Genomic DNA, 20,839 nt, shown 5'->3' with positions numbered 1-20,839 from the left:
AGAGTGGCTAGGGGGACAGGGAGTGAATGGAGAGCTGGGTGGGGTGCAGGTGAGGGGCATTTGAAGACCCCCAGTTTGGGGGAGGGCAGGGGAGGAGCTGCCCATGGACACAAAGCACTCATGTAATAACGGGGAGGTGTCATGCCCCACAGCAGGTGTTGTCGCACATCAGTGGGGTCACCTCTAGCAAAACTGGAGCCTCCCTGGTCTACTCCATGCCCTCCCGGCATGTGTCCCTGCGGCTCCAGGGCCTGCAGGAGAAAGACTCTGGGCCCTACCTCTGTTCTGTGAATGTGCAAGCCAGTCAAGGCAAAGAGAGCAGAGTTCACAGCAGCAGAACGTTAGAACTCAATGTGCTGGGTAAGTGGGGAGCACCCCGGGGAGGTCAGGGAGGTCCCTCTCCCAAACGACTGAGTGTGAAGGTCGGGGGAGGGGCAGAGGGAGTGACAGAAGGGTCAGTGTGTGGGAGTGGGGGAGGGGAGCTGTTGGTGCCCTGGCTGTGAGTTTTTAACCTGTCTCCCCTCTGCCAGTTCCTCCAGCTCCTCCATCCTGCCACCTCCGGGGCGTGCCCCGCGTGGGGACCAACGTGACCCTGGGCTGCCAGTCCCCAAGGAGCAAGCCTGCTGCCCAATACCAGTGGGTGCGGTCGCCCCCACCCTCCCAGGTTTTCTTTGCACCAGCTTTAGGTGAGGGGACTTCTGGAGACAACTGAGAGTTGGGGGTAAGATAAGGTACCAGAGGGGCTGGGGTGCAGGGGGAGGCCAAGCTAAAGAACACTGGGTGGAGGAAGAGGATGTGGGGAGGGGGCTGGAGAAAGAGGGCCTGGCAGGTGCAGGCGCTGTAGTGGGTGCTTTCCCGAGCTGTGCACTGATGGTACTTACTCCAGAGGCTCGGGGGCCAGAACACCTGCATTCAGATAGAATAGAATACACCAGAGTGTACTGCACAGAGTGTACTGCACGTAGTTAAGTATGGTGTCATTACGTGCATTGAATAAGTTAATATTTGTAAAGCACTTAGAACAGTAAAGCACTTAGACACACAGTAAATGGCACATAAGTATCATTATTTTGTGAAATTTGTTTCAGTCATACACATACATATATATGCATGTGTGTGTGTCTACATATGTATGTATGCATGTTATGTGAGTACTGGGCCACAGGGTAAAATATATTTCTCCTTGCTGAATGTTCACAAAGATGCATTGCTCTGGTTTTTCTTCCCAGTATATACTTTAAGGAACGAGATATATAATGGATATTTGCATAACTGCAATTCAAACTATAAAAAAGTTATTTATCGAAACATGCACGTGATCTGGAATTGGCATGTCCACCACACTGTTATCCCAGAACTGTCTGCTCCACCCTTTTACACAGTCCTTGACAACACCACCAGCCAGTCATCCGCAGTGTCTAAGGCACACCTTCATGCACTATGGCAAATGTTCTTCAACCGAAAGACATGACTTTTTAAACAGATGATCACTTAAGGTTTTTGGAACAACTACACTATTTGGACGCTTCCAGCTTTGGATTCTTGGATGGAATATATTTTACTGCACTTGAAGTCTGCACCACTCTAGGTTATGCTGCCTCTGGGCTTTCGCCCTCACTGCTCATCTCTCTCTACTTACTCCCTTCCCCCCAGTTCAGTCCCACCTCACCTTCAGGATCCACCCCCTGAAAGCCTAAGCTGGCGTGCCCTCCCTGAGCGCACCTGCAGTACCGTGAGCTCACCGTCCACACGAAGCACAGCCTCGCTCACAGACTGCAACTGCTGCTTTTGCAGCCTGACGCCTTCACTGGAAGGCAGACACCTTGAGGTAAACGGCACCCACTGTATTTCTAGGGCCACCACAGGAGGCACTCAAACATTTGTTGATGAATAATAAAAAAAAATTAAGTCCTTATTTCAGACCTTAGTATTTAAAGAAACCTGGGATGAACTGTCAGATGAGTCTGATGAAAGGGAATGGGCCATGTTCCAAATCCTCCCCCAGATGCTTGGGCTTTAGCCAGGAGTTAAGCTCCATACCTCCTTCCTGTTTCCTCCTAGCTGTGGAATTCAAGGGCCCAGTCCCACTGCATCAGCCAAGATAGATATTGAAAAGATGCTTAAAATTCAGACTACCAAAGCAGTGGTCTTTAATTGTATTGCCATTATACCGTCTTTAATGATTGATCCAGACACCTTAAAATCTGAGGGATTCCTGTTACTCCCAGTCTTATGTGTATTTTTAGGCATGGAGCTTGGCTGCTGAATTTAGAATAGCCAAAGCAATATAGGTTAGTGATACTGTTTCTTTTAAATGTAGGCAGAATATTGTCTGCTTTTTGGGGGTGGGGCAGGGGGAGGTAATTAGGTTTGTTTGTTTGTTTATTTTAATGGAGGTACTGGGGATTGAACCCAGGACCAGTCTACCACTGAGCCTTACCCCACCCCCACCACCTGTGCAGAATATTGTCTGATCATCAACATTTTTAAGGTACATTTGATAAAGCCTATAGATAAAAATTTGGGATGAATTTTTCAGATTCAGAGTCCATTATTCAATAAATTTTACAGCCAATCCTCATGTTAATTCATCTTAGATTTAATATGTCCTATATCCTATTAACTTCCTGTACACTTTCAAGCATATGATGAAAAAATTTTAATGTCAGCTTAAAAATGTTCAGGAGAGTGCATGGATTTCAAAACTCTTTTGGGAGTACCTAAGCAAAAAAGTTTGAACACCATTATTCCAAAGCTGTTCTGGCCAAACAGAACTGCCAGAACTGTTCTGGCAGTTCTAGCCACTGCCTAGCAACATACGGTTATTCAAATTTAAATTAATTAAAATTAAGTAAGGTTAAAAATTCAGTTTCACAGTCACACTAGCCACATTATCAAGTGTTCAACTGCCACCTGTGGCCAGTGGCTGCTGCACCATGTGGATACAGAACACTTGTATCACCACAGAAAGTTCTACTGGACAGCACTGTCCTAGAGAACCAAGAATATGACATGGCTTGCCCCAGCCAACTGAGGTTATAACAGTTTATTCCTTACACAAAAAGTGCCTCCTCCTAGAATGACGGACCATATCTCTTGATTTCTGTCAAGGTTCCTCCTGCTTGGGGGTAAAGTGACAGGGAGGGCAAGAAGGACCTCTGAGCTCCCCTTGGAGGTTAAGTGTGCAGCCAAGAGACTCCTTTCATGAAACAGACTTTAATATTCTGAGCAACAACTTTTTACCAACATTGGTCAATATGGTAGCCACTAACTACATGTAGCTATTTATAATTTAAAATTTAATTAATTAGAATGAAATATAATTAAAAACCTAGCTCTTCAAGCACACTAGCCACATTCTCAGGGCTCAGCAGCCTCATGTGGCTGGCGGCTACCACACTGAACTGCAGTAGACACAGAACATTTCCATCATCCCTGAAAGTCTTATTGAACAGCACTGTCTTGTACTATGGGTTTTCTATTTTTTTTCCTTTTACATATTCTCTTAATGAAGAATCCAGAATTATTCCATCCCACTCTTCAGTAGTTTTCCCAAAATGCCAGGAAATACACTCAGAAGCCTATTCATGCACAGTATTAACACGTGCTTATTAGATCCCTCCAAAACTGAAAGCCTAAATAAACATGTACAGCTGGTCGTCCAGGATGCTCTATTCATTTAGGATACACATCAAGCCTCTGTCAGTCACAAGACAAACAAACTGAAACACACAAGCTTTTGGGTGGCAATGGCTTGGGAACAACAGAAACTGGATATGCAAAAAAATGGAAGGAAACAAATATGACTAAATCTTTCTTATGAACTCTGAGTAGCATACTGTATTTCTTGAAAATCTTTCAATGATAATGCATAAAGTCTTGTCTACTAACACCAAAGTCCTCAGAGATAGGTAGATTCTTACAATGCTCATACAGGAACAAAGGTATCTTCTGACTCCAAGTAATCTTTGCCCTATTGGTTCTCACAAACAATGACAAGTCTTGATAGCGAAAATGAAAGACCAAATATACTATACTGTGATTTGTCTGCTAACATATGATATTTGTTCCAAAGATTGTGGTGAATTGCTGATGAGTGGATCTAAGCAATGTCCCTAAAAAATCAATCATCTTGTTTGCTGGCAGAAGACTCCCTACCACTTTAAATTTATCTGATGAGCAACCAGCGCAGATCCAGCAAAGACAAGATTTTCAGGTCATACCATTGTCACCCTGCATTTCATCTTGAGGCAGAGCTAGAAGTACGTACACAACTGTTTCAAAGACATAAAGCCAACTCTCAAGAGGCAAATTTTTGGAGAACACCCAAAAATATGGGACTTGAGAATGAGTTTTGCAGCGCATCAGATTAACTGAGTGAAGTGTGAATACAGCATCTGGCTTAGAAGTGAATGCTTTCATGAATTCCAAGTCTAGATAGACCTTTCAGCTACTGCAGTATTGACTGTGATGAGATCGCTCCCTCCTTTGAAGTCACCACACTTATTGTCTGCTTTTGACATCTGACACTTACTCACGTACCGCACCGCATACCACCCCCGTGTTGTCTTATACAGCTTTTTAACTCCTGGATGTGTGTACACAGACTTCACCTGCACTGTAAGCTCTCAAGTCTGTGTATTACAGTTCTTTTATTCATCCTAACACCAGGCAGACAGTAAACACTCAAGTATTTGGTGAATGGAGACATGAAGACAAGGCCTACAGAAAAGGAGAAAAATCATGCAGCGACTGGACAGAAAACTATCTACTGGTTTATCAACTCCCAAATTGGGATGGAATCGTTACCAGACTAATTTTCTTCTGGCAAACAAACAAAAAGTAACAAAACTTCACAACCAAACAATAATGTATGTAGCTAGGCAGTCTCAAACACATCCAATTTATCCAAATAATTAAACAAATACCAACAACAGGACATTTCAGACTTCAAAATGAAACTTTGTAGCAAAAAAAAAAAAGTTTATATCTGACTTTTAGTTAAAATCCTGTGTGCTAGAAATATACACATTCACTTGAATAGTACTGAAAAATAGTGCTTTGGTAGCAAAATCCAAGAGTTATTAATTCAATTTCAATACTTCCAATTTTAATACTTCCATTGTATAGATAAGAGAACTGAGGCACAATCCAGCGAGGGGAAGTGCTGTGCTTTAAGGTTACTCAGGAGGGTGGTCAGGAAGAGCTGGGACAGGACTCAGCTTTCTGTTGCCCTTATCTGATGAAGTGAAGGCGGCTCTATCAATATGTTGAAACTATGACTAAGCAGAAGTTTCAGGGAAAAACTGAAGTTACTATATATCTTCCTTCCTTTCAAACTTAGCAGAAATTATTTGCTGATTCTTCATAATTGAATTTTGATAGCTATTTCAAATACATCAGACCAGAAATGTAACTGACCCACACAGCGCTCCTCCCCTGAGCCTCAGACATGCGATCACACTTAACTGAGCTGAATCAGTCTGTACAAGATGTTCCTCCAGATCCATAGCTCACTGTACTACTTTGTTTCTACTCTACAAATTCTAAAGCGAAAAGGATTGCTGATTTTCTTTTGACAGTTCTCATTAACACAATAAAGTGAAAGAAACGCCTGAATTACTTGTTCTAAATTGCCTTTCTGAAACTGAAATCTAAAGATTGATTTGTTCTCAAGGGTTTGGGATTCTCTGAGAATTTTCTAAGGTTGTGCTTTTATTTTCATAAACATAGTTTGGACATCCACTTTATAATTGGGTAAGGCTATGATATCAGTGACCACATATGTTTTCTACGCTTAAGATTACATTCTTACTGTCTCCTAGAGGGACAAAGCTTAGGTTTTTAATGCAGTTTTTTCAAACTGGATTTCAAAGTCTATGCCTTTGGGTTAAAGTTTGAGTAACACTGCTCTAGATTTTTATACTTTCCAAAATTCTCCTAGATTTTATTTGGTGAATTAATAAAAAGGTACCCACTGCCTACTATGTGCTAGGCACTGGAGATACGGTTGTTAGTAAGAGAGACCAGACCAGCTTGTCCTTATGAAGCCTATAATTCTGGCAGGAAAGACCAACATTGTTAATAAAGAAGTCTGGTTCCTTGGTTGAACTCACTTAAGGAGTACTTAAAAAAAAACAGCAACCACAACAAGTTCTCTGCCCTCCTTGTCAACTGCTTCTGTGGATCAGAGAGCCCATCACCATCATCTGCATATTCTCAGAATATTCTAAGAGCTTGAGGTCAGTTTGGTCTTATCTGTTTGGAGACAGGTAAAATGACCCTCTTTTTAAAATTCTTCAGAGAAGCTCAATTTCCTTTCCTTGCTCTAGGTTATGCTTCTCATAACTGGACAAAGATGCAACTCAACTAGAGATTTCCTGGTTATTTGAGAAAACAATTTTATAATCAGTGAGGTTTTGGTAACACACTTTTTTCTTTTGTTTGGGAAATTTCTATGGACAAAAATCAGTCAAGCTAAAACTGTGACAAATGCCTAAAGTGCACTTCTAAACTCAAGAAAACTTCATGGACAGATGCTAAACAGGGCAATACAAAAACTCTCCCCCAGAATTAACCTTAACAACCTTGACTACAACAACGAATGAGATTCAGAGAACAGTAGCTACTATTAGTTACTACTTTAATCGTATGAACCACTATTTAAATAACATCCTTGTTATTTAAGGATGCGGGGTGGGAGAAGACCCAAAGGCACATGTTATCAAGTAAACCAATTCAATTTTGTAATTGAGAAATGGGTGCCAGATTCCCTCAGCAGCAGTTAATAGGTTTGAAATCCCTTAGTTTCTGGACCAAATTTTCTAAGCAACGATGTCCTCAGATGAGCACTACTTGAGGCAAGATCTCCCGAATTTTGGAGCAATCTCTTTCTCTAGTGTGATTATGATAGTTCTTACTGGGTTTTCACCCACCAAAGAGTTCCCCCCAAAATGTCAGCCCTGTCAGAAAGGAAGTATAGATACTGTAACTCTGAACAAGTAGTTCCGTGACAACTGGGAGAAAGAATCCTACCAGAATCCTTTAGCAGACACTGAAGAGGGAACCAGCTTACCTAAAAAAACAACTCCGTATCTTCCAATAATACAAATCTGAACTCCTAGATCAAGAGTCAGTATGAAGAGCATGGTGGTACAATTTCTAGCCCAAATTAAGCCTCTGTATTTAGACATTCAGATACACAATTTAGGCCAGATGTACAGTGAGAGCTTTACCTGTCACCACATTAGGCACAATAACTAAAGGGGAAAACTGGCTTTCCTGAAGGAGCTTGGTCAGAAATGCAGCAGGGCTTCAAGCCACCCTAACTCTCGAGGCATCGACACTCCAAATTCCAGACCAACTATCAGTCAGGCTAACTTTAATTGTGCCGCTAACTCCACGAAAGCAACACACCATCCGGCTACAATCAAGCCTTTCCAATTCTCCAAAGCATCTCAAGACTTACTCGTCCTTCAAGTTGGAAGCAAGCTCAAGTCGGAAGCAAGACGACTGACACAAAGGCCAGTCATCCGAAGGCGCTTTTTGTATGGCTCTGCCACTGCCACTCACTTGAAAATTCCTAAATTGGGGGCTCAGCAGCCCCCGCATTCTCCCCTCGCTCCATCCCGCCCCGGCCGGTAAGCCTCTGCCTGGAAGCCCCTGGCCTGGAACAAAGCGAAGGGCCCCGGCGGTGGGGGCGAGAGGCGCCGGCGGCACGGGGACTGCCGCCCGGGGCACAATGAGAAACTACCAACTTCAGAGCGCAGGAACATCCTCAATTGGCAAGAAAGAGGGGCGGCGGCAGGCACGCCCAACTTCAAACTCAGGAAACCTACGGGCTGGCGGCCATCTGGAAAAAAGCCCCCTTCCCAGGGAGAGAAGAAAAAGGCGGAGGAGATGCGAGTCGCCCACCGGGCCCCGGAGGGGAGCCCTGCGCTCAGACCGGCCCCCGCCCCCGAGGCCCGCTTCCCCGCCTTCTCTCTGCCTCTGGTTCGCTGCCCCAGGCCGGGCGGCCGGTTACCTTGATGCGCTCCCGGCACTGGGACGGGGTCCGCTCGTAGCCCAGCTCGGCCAGGGCCCGGGACACGCGCTCGTACATGGCTGGCCCGGGGGCCTTGCTGCCGAACACCGTGCCGGCTCCCTCCAGCTGCTGGTACCGCGCCTCCACCAGCCGCTCGTTGCCCCACACTGCGATGAGCGCGTTCGTCTCGGCCGGCGTCCACGACATGCCCCGGCAGGCGGCGGCGGCGGCTGCCGCAGCCCCGCCACCGCCGCCACCAGGGGAGAAGGAGACCGAGGACGAGGCGGCGCTGCGGCCCCCCAGCCCCAGCCCGAGACCCCCGGACGCCGCTGCCCCCGAGCCCGTCGCACTGCCCGGCCCGAGCGGGGAGGCACCCCGAGGCGTGGAAGGGTCGGACAGCGATGGATTTCCGTCGCTCAGGCCACCAGGAGAAGCCGGGGAGAGCACCTCCATCTTCGGGATTTTTAGCGGCGAGTTGGCGGGCAGCTCCGAGCCACAGGGCGCAGCCATCTTCCAAGCGGCCGCCGCTGCACCGCCCGGAAGTGACGCGCCCGCGCATCCGGCCGCCGCGGACTCCGGGGCTGCCCTCGGGCCTGGCTCGCCCGCGGGCTGGCGGCTGCGGGCCCCGGCGGCCGCGCGGAGGCCGTCGGGCGCCCCCGGCCTTCCTCCGCGAGCCCTGCCGCGCCGGCCGCTCCTCTCCCGGGGCGAGGGGCGGGGATGAGGCGCGCTGAAGCCCCGAGCGGAGGAGAAGGGTGGGGGCATGAGGGCGCTGGTGTGAGGAACAGATTGGAGCCTTCCCACTTCCTCTCCAATCTCAGCCCCCGGGAGGAGGGGTGAGGCCCGCGAGGGGGCCCCGAGTTAAGGAGGACTTGACCGTTTCGCTCGCTCGCCCTCCTCTCTCCCTCCGCTCTGCCTCCCCACTCGGAACTGGCCTCGGGGTGCAGAGGCAGACGTCCAGGGCGGAGGCTGGGCAGCCCTGCGCGGGGTACGGCCGGGAAGGCGCCGCGGCTTCAGGGAGAGCATTTCTGGGGAAGACTTTAAAAAGCAGTTGGGGACCAGGGTTAGAGTCTACGCCGTAGCTTTTCAAGAAACCCAAGCGCATTATTTGAGGAGCAACTCTGATTCTAGTTCTTGTCTATTTTCCCGCTAGTCTGGGTGGGTGTGACGGTCTGTAGAAGTTAGACGCCTTTATTGCACTCGCACATTTTGTCTGTGACTTGAATGTGTATAAACTCCGGAGCTCAGCAGAAAAGTTACTTTCCAGTACCATTCTCCCTCCTCCCTAATTTGGAAGTTGCATCGTTTTCTCTACAGGTTTTCATACTCTCGAGTGTAAAAAGACTAAAAAAAGACTGTCAGTTATGACAGCTCTTGTGACCTCTGGTAATTAGCGAATTAATCGCTCCTGAGTGTTCCGTAAAGTGCTGCAATTTAATGAACATTAGCACACTAAAGCCAATACATAGCTGTAAGGTATTTCAATATTCTTCCAAGCCAAAAATCTAATTGTTTATCTTGGATCTTTAACTTGCAAGCCTCAGTGGATTTTTTTTTCAATAAAATAAGCTGTGCAACTCTTTTTTTTCCCCATAGCAAATATGTTAGGCTTTTTAAAAAGTAGAGCTGAGGTCAGTTACATTTGAAACTCAGAATCACCCCAAAGAATGACATGGCTGTCCTGGGAAAGCCACAGGAATAAGCAACAGGGATGAAGTAAAGATAACTGTCTTCGTGTGTGGTGGTAAAGTGCCACGACAGTTTGTAAGTTAGCAGTATGAAGAAACGTAAAGTTCCAACATTTATGCTATTTCTTTCTCTCTTTCTAAGAAGATGTAGTCTGGCACCTCCCTTAAGAGTATGAGTTCTATGACACAACATTGTAAAATGATTATAAATCAATAAAAAATGTTATAAAAAAAAAGAAGAAAAAAAGAATATGAGTTCTAGAGTCAGAATGCCGGGCTTCAAATTCCAGTTCTGCCACTTTTTTAGCCAACTTACCCAATCTCTCAGTGCTTGAGTGTCTTTATCTATGAAATGAGGATGGCCGCACAGCATTATTGTGAGAAGAAATGAGTTAATACAAGTAAAGCCCTTAGAGTGGTGCCTGGGTCACATAATGCACATGTGTGAGCATTAGCTGCTACTCACTTTGCTGTACTCTTGTTAATACAATCTACCCTTTGCCGCTTTCTCTCCACCTCTGGTTTTCAGTGTTCTCATTTTCAGTTCTCTTAAGGGCTCTAGCGGAATCTCAAACACCTATCAAAATAAAGTTCACTCTCATTCAGCCCAAAAGTAGGTTTTTTTTTTTAATGTCATAATGTTTAGTGTGTGTTTAGTGTGTATTTAGTGGAGAGACATGCCTAAATCATACACAAAATCAGAAACTCCAAAGAATTTTAAAATCATTGCCTTCCCACTCTCATTTTCCCACAAGCCTGAAAAAAAAAATCACCCCTCCTATTGTTAATTTTGGATGATTCTCAAATCAACTCTGACTCACGCAGGAAGCCTTCCTAGATAAAGTGGGTTGATTGAGAAGTCTGCCTTCCCACAAACGTCTGTTTCTAGACATTATTTCTATACCCCTCCCTTAATCCCATACCCATCAGTCTACCCAATGAGAAAAGACTATCAAAAATAAAATTTCCAGTAACATCCTGACCTTAAGACAAAGCCAGTAATGTAAAAGCTGTTAATAAGTATTACACAGTATCAAGGCACTGTCAGGATCATGTGATTGTCGTGTTGGCTTACATGGCTGATCCTGGATTCCGGGTGTTGTGTGATGTGCTTGTTCAAGACTTCATGGTTTAATCTACTTATGGAATGGCTACTGTGTCAGAAGTAATGTGCTACACTTTTTATTGTGGATCCAAATGGTAGTCATAAGTAGATAAAAACTTATTTGAAAGATAATGTATGAAATGTCTCAAAAATAAAATAACGTGCAGAACAGGTATGGAATAATACAGATCTTCCACCTGTAAACTGTCAACTACTCCCTTTGATTGTATCATTCCCTCATCCATTTCCTACACAATCTGTGTCAAGTGTTTGTTTTTCCAGCTTTCCTATGAAGCCTCCCCTAATCAGTTGGACAGAAGTCCTCCCTCTAATGCCCATTCACACAACTTAGCACTTCACCTTAATGTTTTGTTTCAAAAGCTTATTAGTTCTGTTGCGCACTGTCTCACTGTGTTTTATGACTGTCAGTGTGTTTGTTGATTTATCTTCCCCCCACCCTTCACATTCCACACCAAGTTCTGTCACTGCTACCTCCAAACTGTTTCCTAGGTCTGACTACTTCTCAACCCTGGTCCAAGCCTCCATCATGTCTTATACTGGACAGCTGAACTTCCTGCTTGCATACCTGGCTGCTTACACAGTAGCCAAAGTGAACTTGGTATTTTAAAATGTTTTTCCTGTGAAATATAACTTACATATAGAGGACTACACCAAACATACAGGTACAACTCCTGTATGAATTATTATAAAGCAAATACTATGTAACCACCACCCAAGTCAGAAAACAGAATATAGCCAGCACTCCAGGAACCCCTCCCTAAAACCCCTTCCCAGTATTAACCCCTCTCTCCCTTGAATAAAGATAGCCGCTATCCTGACTTGCCTTTCTTAATAGTTTTACCACTTTATTATTCATCGCTAGAAGTTTTCCCTGGTTTGGAAAATTTTAGAATTGAAATCACATGTATTCTGTGTCTGGTTTCCTTCACTCAATATTATGTTTTTAATTAAGATTCATCTATTCTGTATGTGGCTGCAGTTTATTCATTTTTGTTGCTGTAAAACACTCTGTTTTATGAATATATCTCATTTTATTTATCCATCCTACTGTTGAATCTTTGTGTTGTCTCTAAATTAGGAGATTATGAATAATGCTGCCACAAACATTCTTGTACATGTCTCCCAGTGCATATGTGCAAGAGTTTCTGCAGAATATATACCTCCCCCTCCCTTCTTTTCTTCCTTCTTCCTGTGTGGATACACAATTACTCCAACTCCATTTACTGAGAGGACTATCCTTTCCTTCCCTCTTTTGCAATGCCGTCTTTGACATAAATCAAGCCGTCCATATGTGCGTGGGTCTATTTTGGGCTCTGCGGTTACACTGGTCTATCTATCTGTTTTTCTGTTTGTGTTTCTTGTGGGAATATCACACTGCCTTACCAGTGGGTCACACTGGCTTTATGATACGTCTTCTGTCAAATATAGAACGTCCCTCCTCCTCTTCCTCTTCTTTCTCCTCCTTCTTCAAGTGTGGCTTGCTATTCTTGATACTTCATATTTCCATAGACACTTTAGAATGAGTTTGTCAAATTCTACAGAAAAAGCTGTGGGTGTTTTGACTGGTATTACATTGAAACTATGGACCAACTTGAGAAAAACTGACATCTTTATAATTGGTCTTCCAATCCGTGAAAGTGGTCTATCCCTTCATTTATTTAGTTTTTAGTTTCTCTCAGTAAAGGTTTGTAGTTTTGTGCATACAGGCGTTATACATATTTGTTCGGTTTATTCCTAGGTAGCAGGTATTTTTAACACTCTTGTAAATGATATCATTTTAAAAAAATTTTATTTTCTAGTTGTTTTTGCTGGTATATAAAAATGTGATTGATGCTTTTATGTTGATTTTGCATCTAATAATCCTGACAGAGTCGCCCTTTAAAACTGTAAATCATTGTACGTCATTTCCTTGTTAAAAACCCACTAATGGCTTCCTATTGTAAAAATAGAATCCAGACTCTTTGCTATGAGTGTAGTGATTTTGAAACATATCCACACATTATTTGATATACTCCTCTGAGAAGAAGTCAAATTTATGTTCCCTCCCCCTTGTACCTGGGTGAATCTTTGTGACTGCTTCGATGAAGCAGACGTGATGGGAGTGACACTGTGTGACTTCAAGGCTAGATGGGGATACCCTGAAGCTTCTGCCAGTTTCTCTTGATATACTTGCTCTGAAAACCTTTAGGCACCATGTAAGAAATGGGCTACCCTAAGTCCACATGGGGAGACCACAGAGAGAGAGAGAGAGCCAAGGAGCCAGAGATATTCTATCCTCCAGTTATTTGTCTAAACAGTTTGTCTAAACAGCCCAGACTCTAGAGATGGGAATGAAGGAGCTCTGAGATGACCCCAGCCCCAGCCACCACCTGACTGAAACCACACGAGACCCTTAGCAAGGGCTGCCTAGCTGACTCCAGGTACCCCATTCCCTGCCCCAAACCATGAGCAAAGTTCATGATTGCTGTTGTTCTATGCCATTAACTTTTAGGGTGTTTTGTTTACCTCCCCAGAGAAGCCTTTACTGCATCTCTATCATGTTACCATCTTATTTTATCAACACACATTTTCTGAAGTCATTCATTTATGCATATTTGTTTTTCTTTCATGTGTTTATTGTCTGCCACCCCCCTCTAGAACATAGGTTGTTTGAAGTCAAGGATTTTGTCTCTTTTGCTCCCTCCTAATAGATCCAGAACTTAGCACAGGGCTGGGCAGCCTTTCGTCATCAGCTGAGACACAGGTGCAAGTGACTGGTCACACCTCCTGTCTGAAATAACTAGAACACCAGACAAAATATGTGAGACAATGGTTTTCAAAACAAGGAACGTCAGAAAACAAAGGACAGTGAACCCGAGAGATGGAGAACAAACAAAGTGACTGTGCTGATGGTTTCCAGGTGCATGTGTGTGTTAGAGATGATCAAACTACGCACTTAAATATGTACAGTTCATCGTATGTTAATTAAACCTCAATAAAGTTGTTATAAAAACGTAGTCCCAGGCAAATAGTAGGCACTCAATAAACATTTGTTGACTGGCTGTTGACTTTCTTGGACTGTTACTTCTTAGTGGTTAGGGGTTGATTCTTCTGTATGTGTTTATATAATACTCAGCAAAATACCATGTTGAATACCAAACATTCAAGTGCTGTTGTGTGATTCGTATCATGAAACATTTACGACATGTCCATTGTATTAATGTCATTTAAGTGGGACCAAAGTTAATATATTTTTCCTGACAAAATATTTAACTTCATTAGCAATCAAAGAAATACAAATTACAAGAACAAAATACTATTATAACCTTCAATTTGTAAAAAATTTTAAATGATAACATAAGCATGAGTTTTTCCTGTATTCAGAAGAAGAAAGCTATTTCCATTTCTAAAGCATTTTATAATACCCACTTAAGAGACTGGGAAACAGGTGCCCTCTCTACACTGCTAATAAGAATGTAAACTGGAATAAATTTTCTGTAGAAATATTTTAATGACAAAAGCTTCAAAAAACTAAGAACTCCTTGATCCAGCTATTCCACTTCTAGAAATGCATGCTGAGAAAATAAGATTGCACACAAAGATTTAGTTACAAGACGGTTCACCTCTACATTGTGTACAATACCAATAATTAGAATGGATCTATAAACCCAACAGTGAGATACTGGTTAAATGCACACCACTATATTCAGTCCATGAAATATTGTTCTGAAAGACACATGATGTAGTAAATGAATTGACTTAGAGAGATGTTCACAAATTTTTGTGTTAATCAAGAATAATAGGCTTGTTTAAAAATAATAGGCTTGTTAAGAGAATGACAAGCCACAGATTGGGAGAAAACATCTGCAAAACTAAATAGCTGATACAGGACTTATATCTAAAATATACAATGAATACTTAAAACTCAACAATAAGAAACAAACAACCAAATTTTAAAATAGGCAAAGGGTCTGAATGGACACCTCACTACAGAAGATATATGGATGAAAAATATGCATATAAAAAGACGACTAATGTCCTATGTTATTGGAGAAATGCAAATTGAAACAACAATGACATACCACTACACACCTAATAGAATGGCTAAAATCTAAAGCACTGACAACACCAAATGCTGACAAGGTTGTGGAGCAACAGCAATGCTGATTCATTGCTGGTGGTGATCCAAAATGGTTCAATCACTTACAAAGCTAAATAAACATCGTCTTACCATAAGCCCTAGCAATGGTGCTTACCACAAAAACCTGCATATGAATGTTTATAACAGCTTTATTCATAACTGCCAAAAAAACAGGAAGCAAACAGAAAGTTCTTCAATAGGTTAATGGAAAAACAAACTGGTACATCCACACAATGGAATGTTATTCAACAAAGGAAATGAATTATCAAGCTGTAGAAAGGCACAGAGGAACGCATGCTTCTAAGTGAGAGAAGCCAGTCTGAAAGGCTACACACTGTGTGATTCTAACTATATAATGTTTTGTGAAAGGCAAAACTAGAAAGACAGTAAAAAGATCAGTGGTAGCCAGAGGTTGGGCTGAAAGGAAAGGAGGGATGGACTGGTGGAGCACAGGGGAATGTCAGGGCAGTGGAATTATTCTGTATGATCCTGACAAGCATGCATGGATACATGACATTATACATCTGTCAAAACCCATACAACTCTATGACACGAAGAGCCAATGCTAATGTAAACTATGGACTTCGGTTAATAATAATACATCAATAGTATTGTTTCCAAGTCATCATTATCTCTTGCCTAGATCATTTAGAGAACTGCTTAAGTGGTCTTCCTGCTTCCATCCAGTAACCTCTCTGACCTCATCTCCTGTTGCTGCCCCCTACCTCCAGTCACACTGGCCTTCCTGCTGTTTCTTGAATACACAAAGCATGTGGATGAGCTTCTCAGATTGGCAATACTTTATATATCACCACATGTCGATGCCAGGAGGGAAACGCATTCTTGAGGACACGAAAGCTTGCATTTGGAACCCTCTCAGTTGTAGATAACACCATGGGTATCTCTTCCTTTGGCTGGTTCTAATTTGTATCCTTTCATTATAATGAAACTATAGTCATAAGACCTGAGTTCTGTGAGTCATTCTAGCAAAGTATTGAACCTGAAGGTGGTTATGGGAGCTTCCTAATTTGTAGCCAGCTGGTCTGAGGTCAGGGTGGCCCTAGGGATCCCTGAATTTGCAGTTGGTGCCTGAAGTCTTGAGCACACTTGGCAGTCTGAAGGTCTATACCCTTAACCTCATTTGGCTACTAATGGTAGCATTAGAAGAGGTTAGGCAAGGATATCCAATGTCTCAGCTTGAGAGAAATAGTGGTGTCCTGCAGGCAACAATGGTTTAGAACCACTTGAGTTTCCACAGCCTGCATTGGATCCCGAATGGTACCTAGTACCTCTACGTGAACATCATAACACCATATATTTGCGCAACCTACCCTCACAAATTGCTTTCACACTTGAGTTTCAAAATAGGTAATATCAGCCTCCTTTTATAGGGAAAGAAACTGAAGTAAAAGGGAAGATTCTTGTCCAAGGTCACTAGACTCAAACACAGGTGTTCTACGTCAGTGCAGAACCCTTTATAGCGGGGCCCACAGACTACAGAAGTCAATTACAACACCAAAGCAGGGGTAACTTCATGATCGGTTCTCTTTAAACCCCTTTTAAGAAACTGAAGGCAAATGGGTTCCCTCCAGATTTAAGGCTCAGGGTTCTCTCCCCTCTCTGTGATTTTCTCCTTTGGTGGCAGTGAAATTTGGGGTAAAATATCTAGAAACCCAGGTCCTCTCCAGTTGAAGAACCACATACTCCCTTAGGGCCCATCGTGGTCCCATACTAATGCCCTTCCCAGGGGAGGAGAGAATGTGTCACCCTCAGCAAGACCGAAATTGGGTATGTGAGGAAACTTTTCGTTCACAGACTCAAGAGAACCTGTCCCAGAATTGTGTCCCACTACTAACACGTGCAAGTTCTCAAGTGCCCTGGAAGGGGACAGACCAAGCCTGCAAACCAAGTGGAAAATGGCAAACGTGAATAGCCAGTTTCAAGAAAAAAATCTACAGTTGGCTCTTAAGGAAATAAAATATTCCAAGTCTCACTCATAGTATGCAAAACACCAAGTAAAACTACAAGAAGATGTCATTTTTACCTGTCAGATTGACAGAAGAAAATTTTGGATAACACACTGTGTTGTGAGGTCTGGGGACACCTCACCTGGCACCTTCATGTGTTGCTGGTGAGATTCAAGATTGGAATGACCTCTGTGAAGGGTGGCTTGGCACTGTTGCACAAATGCATATTTGCATTTGGCTCAGCAAGTTCACTTTTAGGAATTCATTCTAAAGATGTATCCACATGTTAGTGTAAAGACGTCTGCTGTATATTGAAAAACATTGTCACAGTATTTTATAACTCTTTTCATCAAGAGATGAGTCGGCTTCCCCCACTCTCTGCATTCTGGAATGGCCTTGTGGCTTGCTTTGACCAATAAAATGTAGCAGAAATGTTCCAGAGCTGAACCTCAAGAGGCTTGTATCTTCCACTCTCATGCTCTTGGAATTCTGCCCTTGGACCAGTTGGTGGTTAGAAACTGGAAAAACACCAAAGAGGCTGTTAGCAAAGCCTGGAGGAATAGTGAACAAACAGTTGCTGGAGGCTGAGAAAGCAGTGAGAAAATAGTTATTAGAGGCTGGAGAAAGGACAACTTGTGTGATGTGTGTGATGGAATAATTGGGAAAACGGTGTCCGCGGAAACTTGAAAGATAGAAAATGTACCTAATAAACTTTAAAATATATGATAAGGAGATCTCCAGACAGAATGCTGAAAGTGCCATTTGACTGCTTCTAACAGAGTATATGCTGCCACACGGGAAGAGAGGGATGAGCAAACGAAGGCACCGTTCAACTCACAAACAGAATCTGGAGGAGATACAGAAGCCCAAGGATGTGCTGGTTTGGCTGATAATAACTCTTCTCCTCAGCTTTCCCAGCTGGTAAATATTTCTCAGCATTAAAGGAGTCCAAGGCCAAAAATCAAACCAAGGGTATGGCTGTAAGAACCTTTGTTAAGACCACTGAATGATTTAAGGGAATGCCTAAAGGACTCTCTCAACTGGGGCTCCTGAGAATCTAAGAATGTTTTCCCACCACCTCAAATTATTGCCCCAAAGGCCTTGATTGTCTTGATATATATGACACAAAACACTACAAAGTTCCCCTCTTTGGATAGCATTATGTTAACTGAGTCACTTGACTACCAGAGAAGAGGCAATAAACACACTCTAAAGTGATGCGGGGGCCTGCCACATGTGTCAGGATTTTAGGGGCTGGTGGTCGGGGACGCCCATGACATCCACTGCAATCTGGGGGACAACTTACTGCGCCTCATCCTTCTGCTTCAGATTTTGAATGCAGCATGTGCCTCATTTGGGAATACTGTCCCAATCCATGTATCGGGTGACTTTGAAGGCCACACATTTTGAGGGGGGCCCAGAGCAAGAACAGACTGTGCAGCAGGTTCTGGGTGTGGCCTGCATGGCCTTGCTGCCTGGCCCTGCGACCAGCAGGCTCCTCGGTGCCAGGGGTGTCTGTCCGTCGTAGCTGTGTTAGCCAGCAGAGTCTTTTGCAAGCTCAGCTGGGAACACTGTAGTGTCGGTCTCCGGGGTTCTGCGGCACAGTCAGGCCCACAACAGTTAATATTCTCAGTAGCAGATCTTGACCGATGATGGACGGAGGGTTGGTAAATAAACGTCCCAACTTCCTTGCTCCTCACGTGGGGCAGTTCTGAGGTGCTTCCTACACTATCTCCCAGGGTTTCCTGGTGGGATTAAACCCCAGCTGCCCACAACTCGCCCTTTATTGTCTTCCTTTCTCTCAAACACCTCTATTTCCCTGCTGGTGAACCTCTTCCCCAGATAAACTCCTTGCACTCTGATCTTTGTCTCAGCGTCTTTCTTTGAAAGAACCCAACCTAACCCACCAATAATCGGGAAAAAGGGCAAGGGTGTCGTTCACCTAGTCTCCCACCCAAAATGGAGCTTTTTCCCTAAATAGAAAGTTCCTGTGATGCAGTGCTCCAGCTTACTGAAAGTTCAACAAGCTTTCTGCTTTATTGCAAGTGCAGAAATACTCCCTTGACCACAGGTGAAGGTCTGCCAGAAGCCACCTGGAGCATCAGAGGTGAAGCAGGCTTCGATTCTCACAGAGCTTTAGTGGACAGCAAGCACGTCTGCTCACTGGCGCATTCTGGTAGACACTATACTAAGCATTTTACATGCATTATCTTATTTAAGCCTCATTTTACAAGTGAGAAGTTTAGCCTTAGCTTAGAGAAGTTACTTTCCCGAAACTGTATCACTGGTAAATGGTGAATATAATTTGGATGCTGGCACTGTCTGACCTCAGCTCATGCACCACTTTCCTTGTGTCAGTCATCGCAGTTCTACCAGTTGGTAGAAAGTGTATTCCTCTTTTAAGATTAAGGCCCTCTGCCCAACTCTACTCTTTCCCTCTCCTTCTGCCCTAAGAAGGTGCGGGATACAGTAGAGAATTTCGTGTTGGACATTGGTTGCAGAGAAGATTTGAGACTAGAAACATAGGAAAAGAATAGCAATGGTGAGGATCCTACTAACACTGGGAACCATTAACAGGATCCCACAACTCCCTTGAACTATGTCTCTCTACTAGATAACTTGGGTTTTGCAAAACATGAGGGAAAGTTCTGTTTCAGTGCCTTACGCAGGTTATGAAAATTCCTTGTTGAACAAATAATTGAAAGAAGACAGAACCAACTGTGCGGATATACATATGTTAAAAAGGTTGTTAAAGTTAGCACTGGGAAAAAGCAATAAACAAACTTATGACATCTCCTTATGTTTGTAAGTTAATTTCAAAGACCAAATGTTGGTTTGAATGAGTTGAGCTATTTGCACTGATCAACAGTATCTCAATGAAAGTGGGGTTTTCTGAGCCTAGTTTCTTGGTATGAGAGTCAAGACAATATGACATTCCATAAGTGGTATTGATGTGAACACAATTTTATTTCTGATGGTCATTAGTGGCCTATAACCAGGGCACAACCTTCCAGGTAAACACTAAACTTTGGAGCATTAGTAGAAGACTATTCATTAACTTTAAGAATTACTTTTCCCTTATCTCACCATCCCATTATGTTTGTAGCTTGTAATTCCCTATACTCAGACACAAGAAGGAATAAATTCACATATATTATTTGAAGTGTGTGATAGTTTACACAGGGCTTCCTAGTACAAAGCGGTTTGTCAGTTTTGCATCTCAGATTAGTTCCTGCTAACCCAGTGACTAAAGCAAATCCCTTCATGAAAAAGGTTTCCAAGCACGACCTGGTAATTGTTTTAATGGATTTTCAACGAAGGGTGAAGTACCCTGCTATGTGCCCTGCAGGCATTCCATAAATACGTTTTGACTGACTCTGTTAACAGTCCACATTAAAAAAAAAAAAAGAACCAAATATGTACTATTTCAACTATCTTATTTTTTTTTTTCTCCTAGTCTTTGTCTTTAGCGCAGATACCTGTAAACATTTAAGGCGATCAAGTGAGCTGCAGCAGTGGCAGGGAATTGCCCAATGAAACGCTCTGGGTTGGTGAGTTTTACTTAGTCTAAGATGCTCAGTATTTCCTAGGATCTGCTGAGCTCCAAATGAGGGAGAACTCAAGCTGCTCAGCTGATGGGAACATCCCACATACGTTAGGGAACGTGACAATGGCACAACTTCCTGTTTTCTCAGTGAGGCACAGATCTGCTCTGACTCTGGCACTGCGGTGGATACTTCTCCATTCTCGGTATTTGCTGTATGTACAACTGAGATAAGAAAGGTGCATAATACGAAAAAATGCTCAATATCACTAATTATCAAAGAAATGCAAGTAAAAGCTACAATGAGGTATCACCTCACACCAGTCAGAATGGCCATCACTAAAAGTCCACAAACAATAAAGCTGGATAGGGTG

At 43.4% G+C, this 20,839-nt stretch overlaps 1 protein-coding gene and 1 long non-coding RNA gene across 7 annotated transcripts in view; both read right to left on the bottom strand.

Annotated features, from left to right (window-relative positions):
- The window catches only part of MSANTD2 (Myb/SANT DNA binding domain containing 2), a 29,509-nt gene extending 19,589 nt beyond the window's left edge, over nucleotides 1-9,920 (bottom strand). For 2 of the 6 annotated variants that reach the window (XR_004316983.1, XM_032472627.1), the window contains exon 1: nucleotides 8,024-9,919. Coding sequence is in view for 4 of the 6 variants with exons in the window: in XM_032472627.1 (XP_032328518.1) it covers nucleotides 8,024-8,785 (762 nt within the window). In the remaining 2 variants the exon portion in view is untranslated. Of the gene's footprint in view, nucleotides 1-8,023 lie in introns of all 6 variants that reach the window. The other 4 variants (XR_004316984.1, XM_032472626.1, XM_032472622.1 and 1 more) reach the window with 4 other exon arrangements.
- Nucleotides 9,921-12,689: 2,769 nt separating this feature from the next.
- LOC116661110 overlaps nucleotides 12,690-20,839 on the bottom strand; it is a 42,206-nt gene continuing 34,056 nt past the window's right edge. The window contains exon 4 of the long non-coding RNA XR_004316857.1: nucleotides 12,690-13,613. This is a non-coding gene — a long non-coding RNA (uncharacterized LOC116661110). The remainder of the gene's footprint in view (nucleotides 13,614-20,839) is intronic.

Source organism: Camelus ferus, chromosome 33, assembly GCF_009834535.1.
Source record: "Camelus ferus isolate YT-003-E chromosome 33, BCGSAC_Cfer_1.0, whole genome shotgun sequence".
Classification (NCBI taxonomy): Eukaryota; Metazoa; Chordata; class Mammalia; order Artiodactyla; family Camelidae; genus Camelus; species Camelus ferus.
This window is presented reverse-complemented; position numbering and strand designations above follow the sequence as displayed.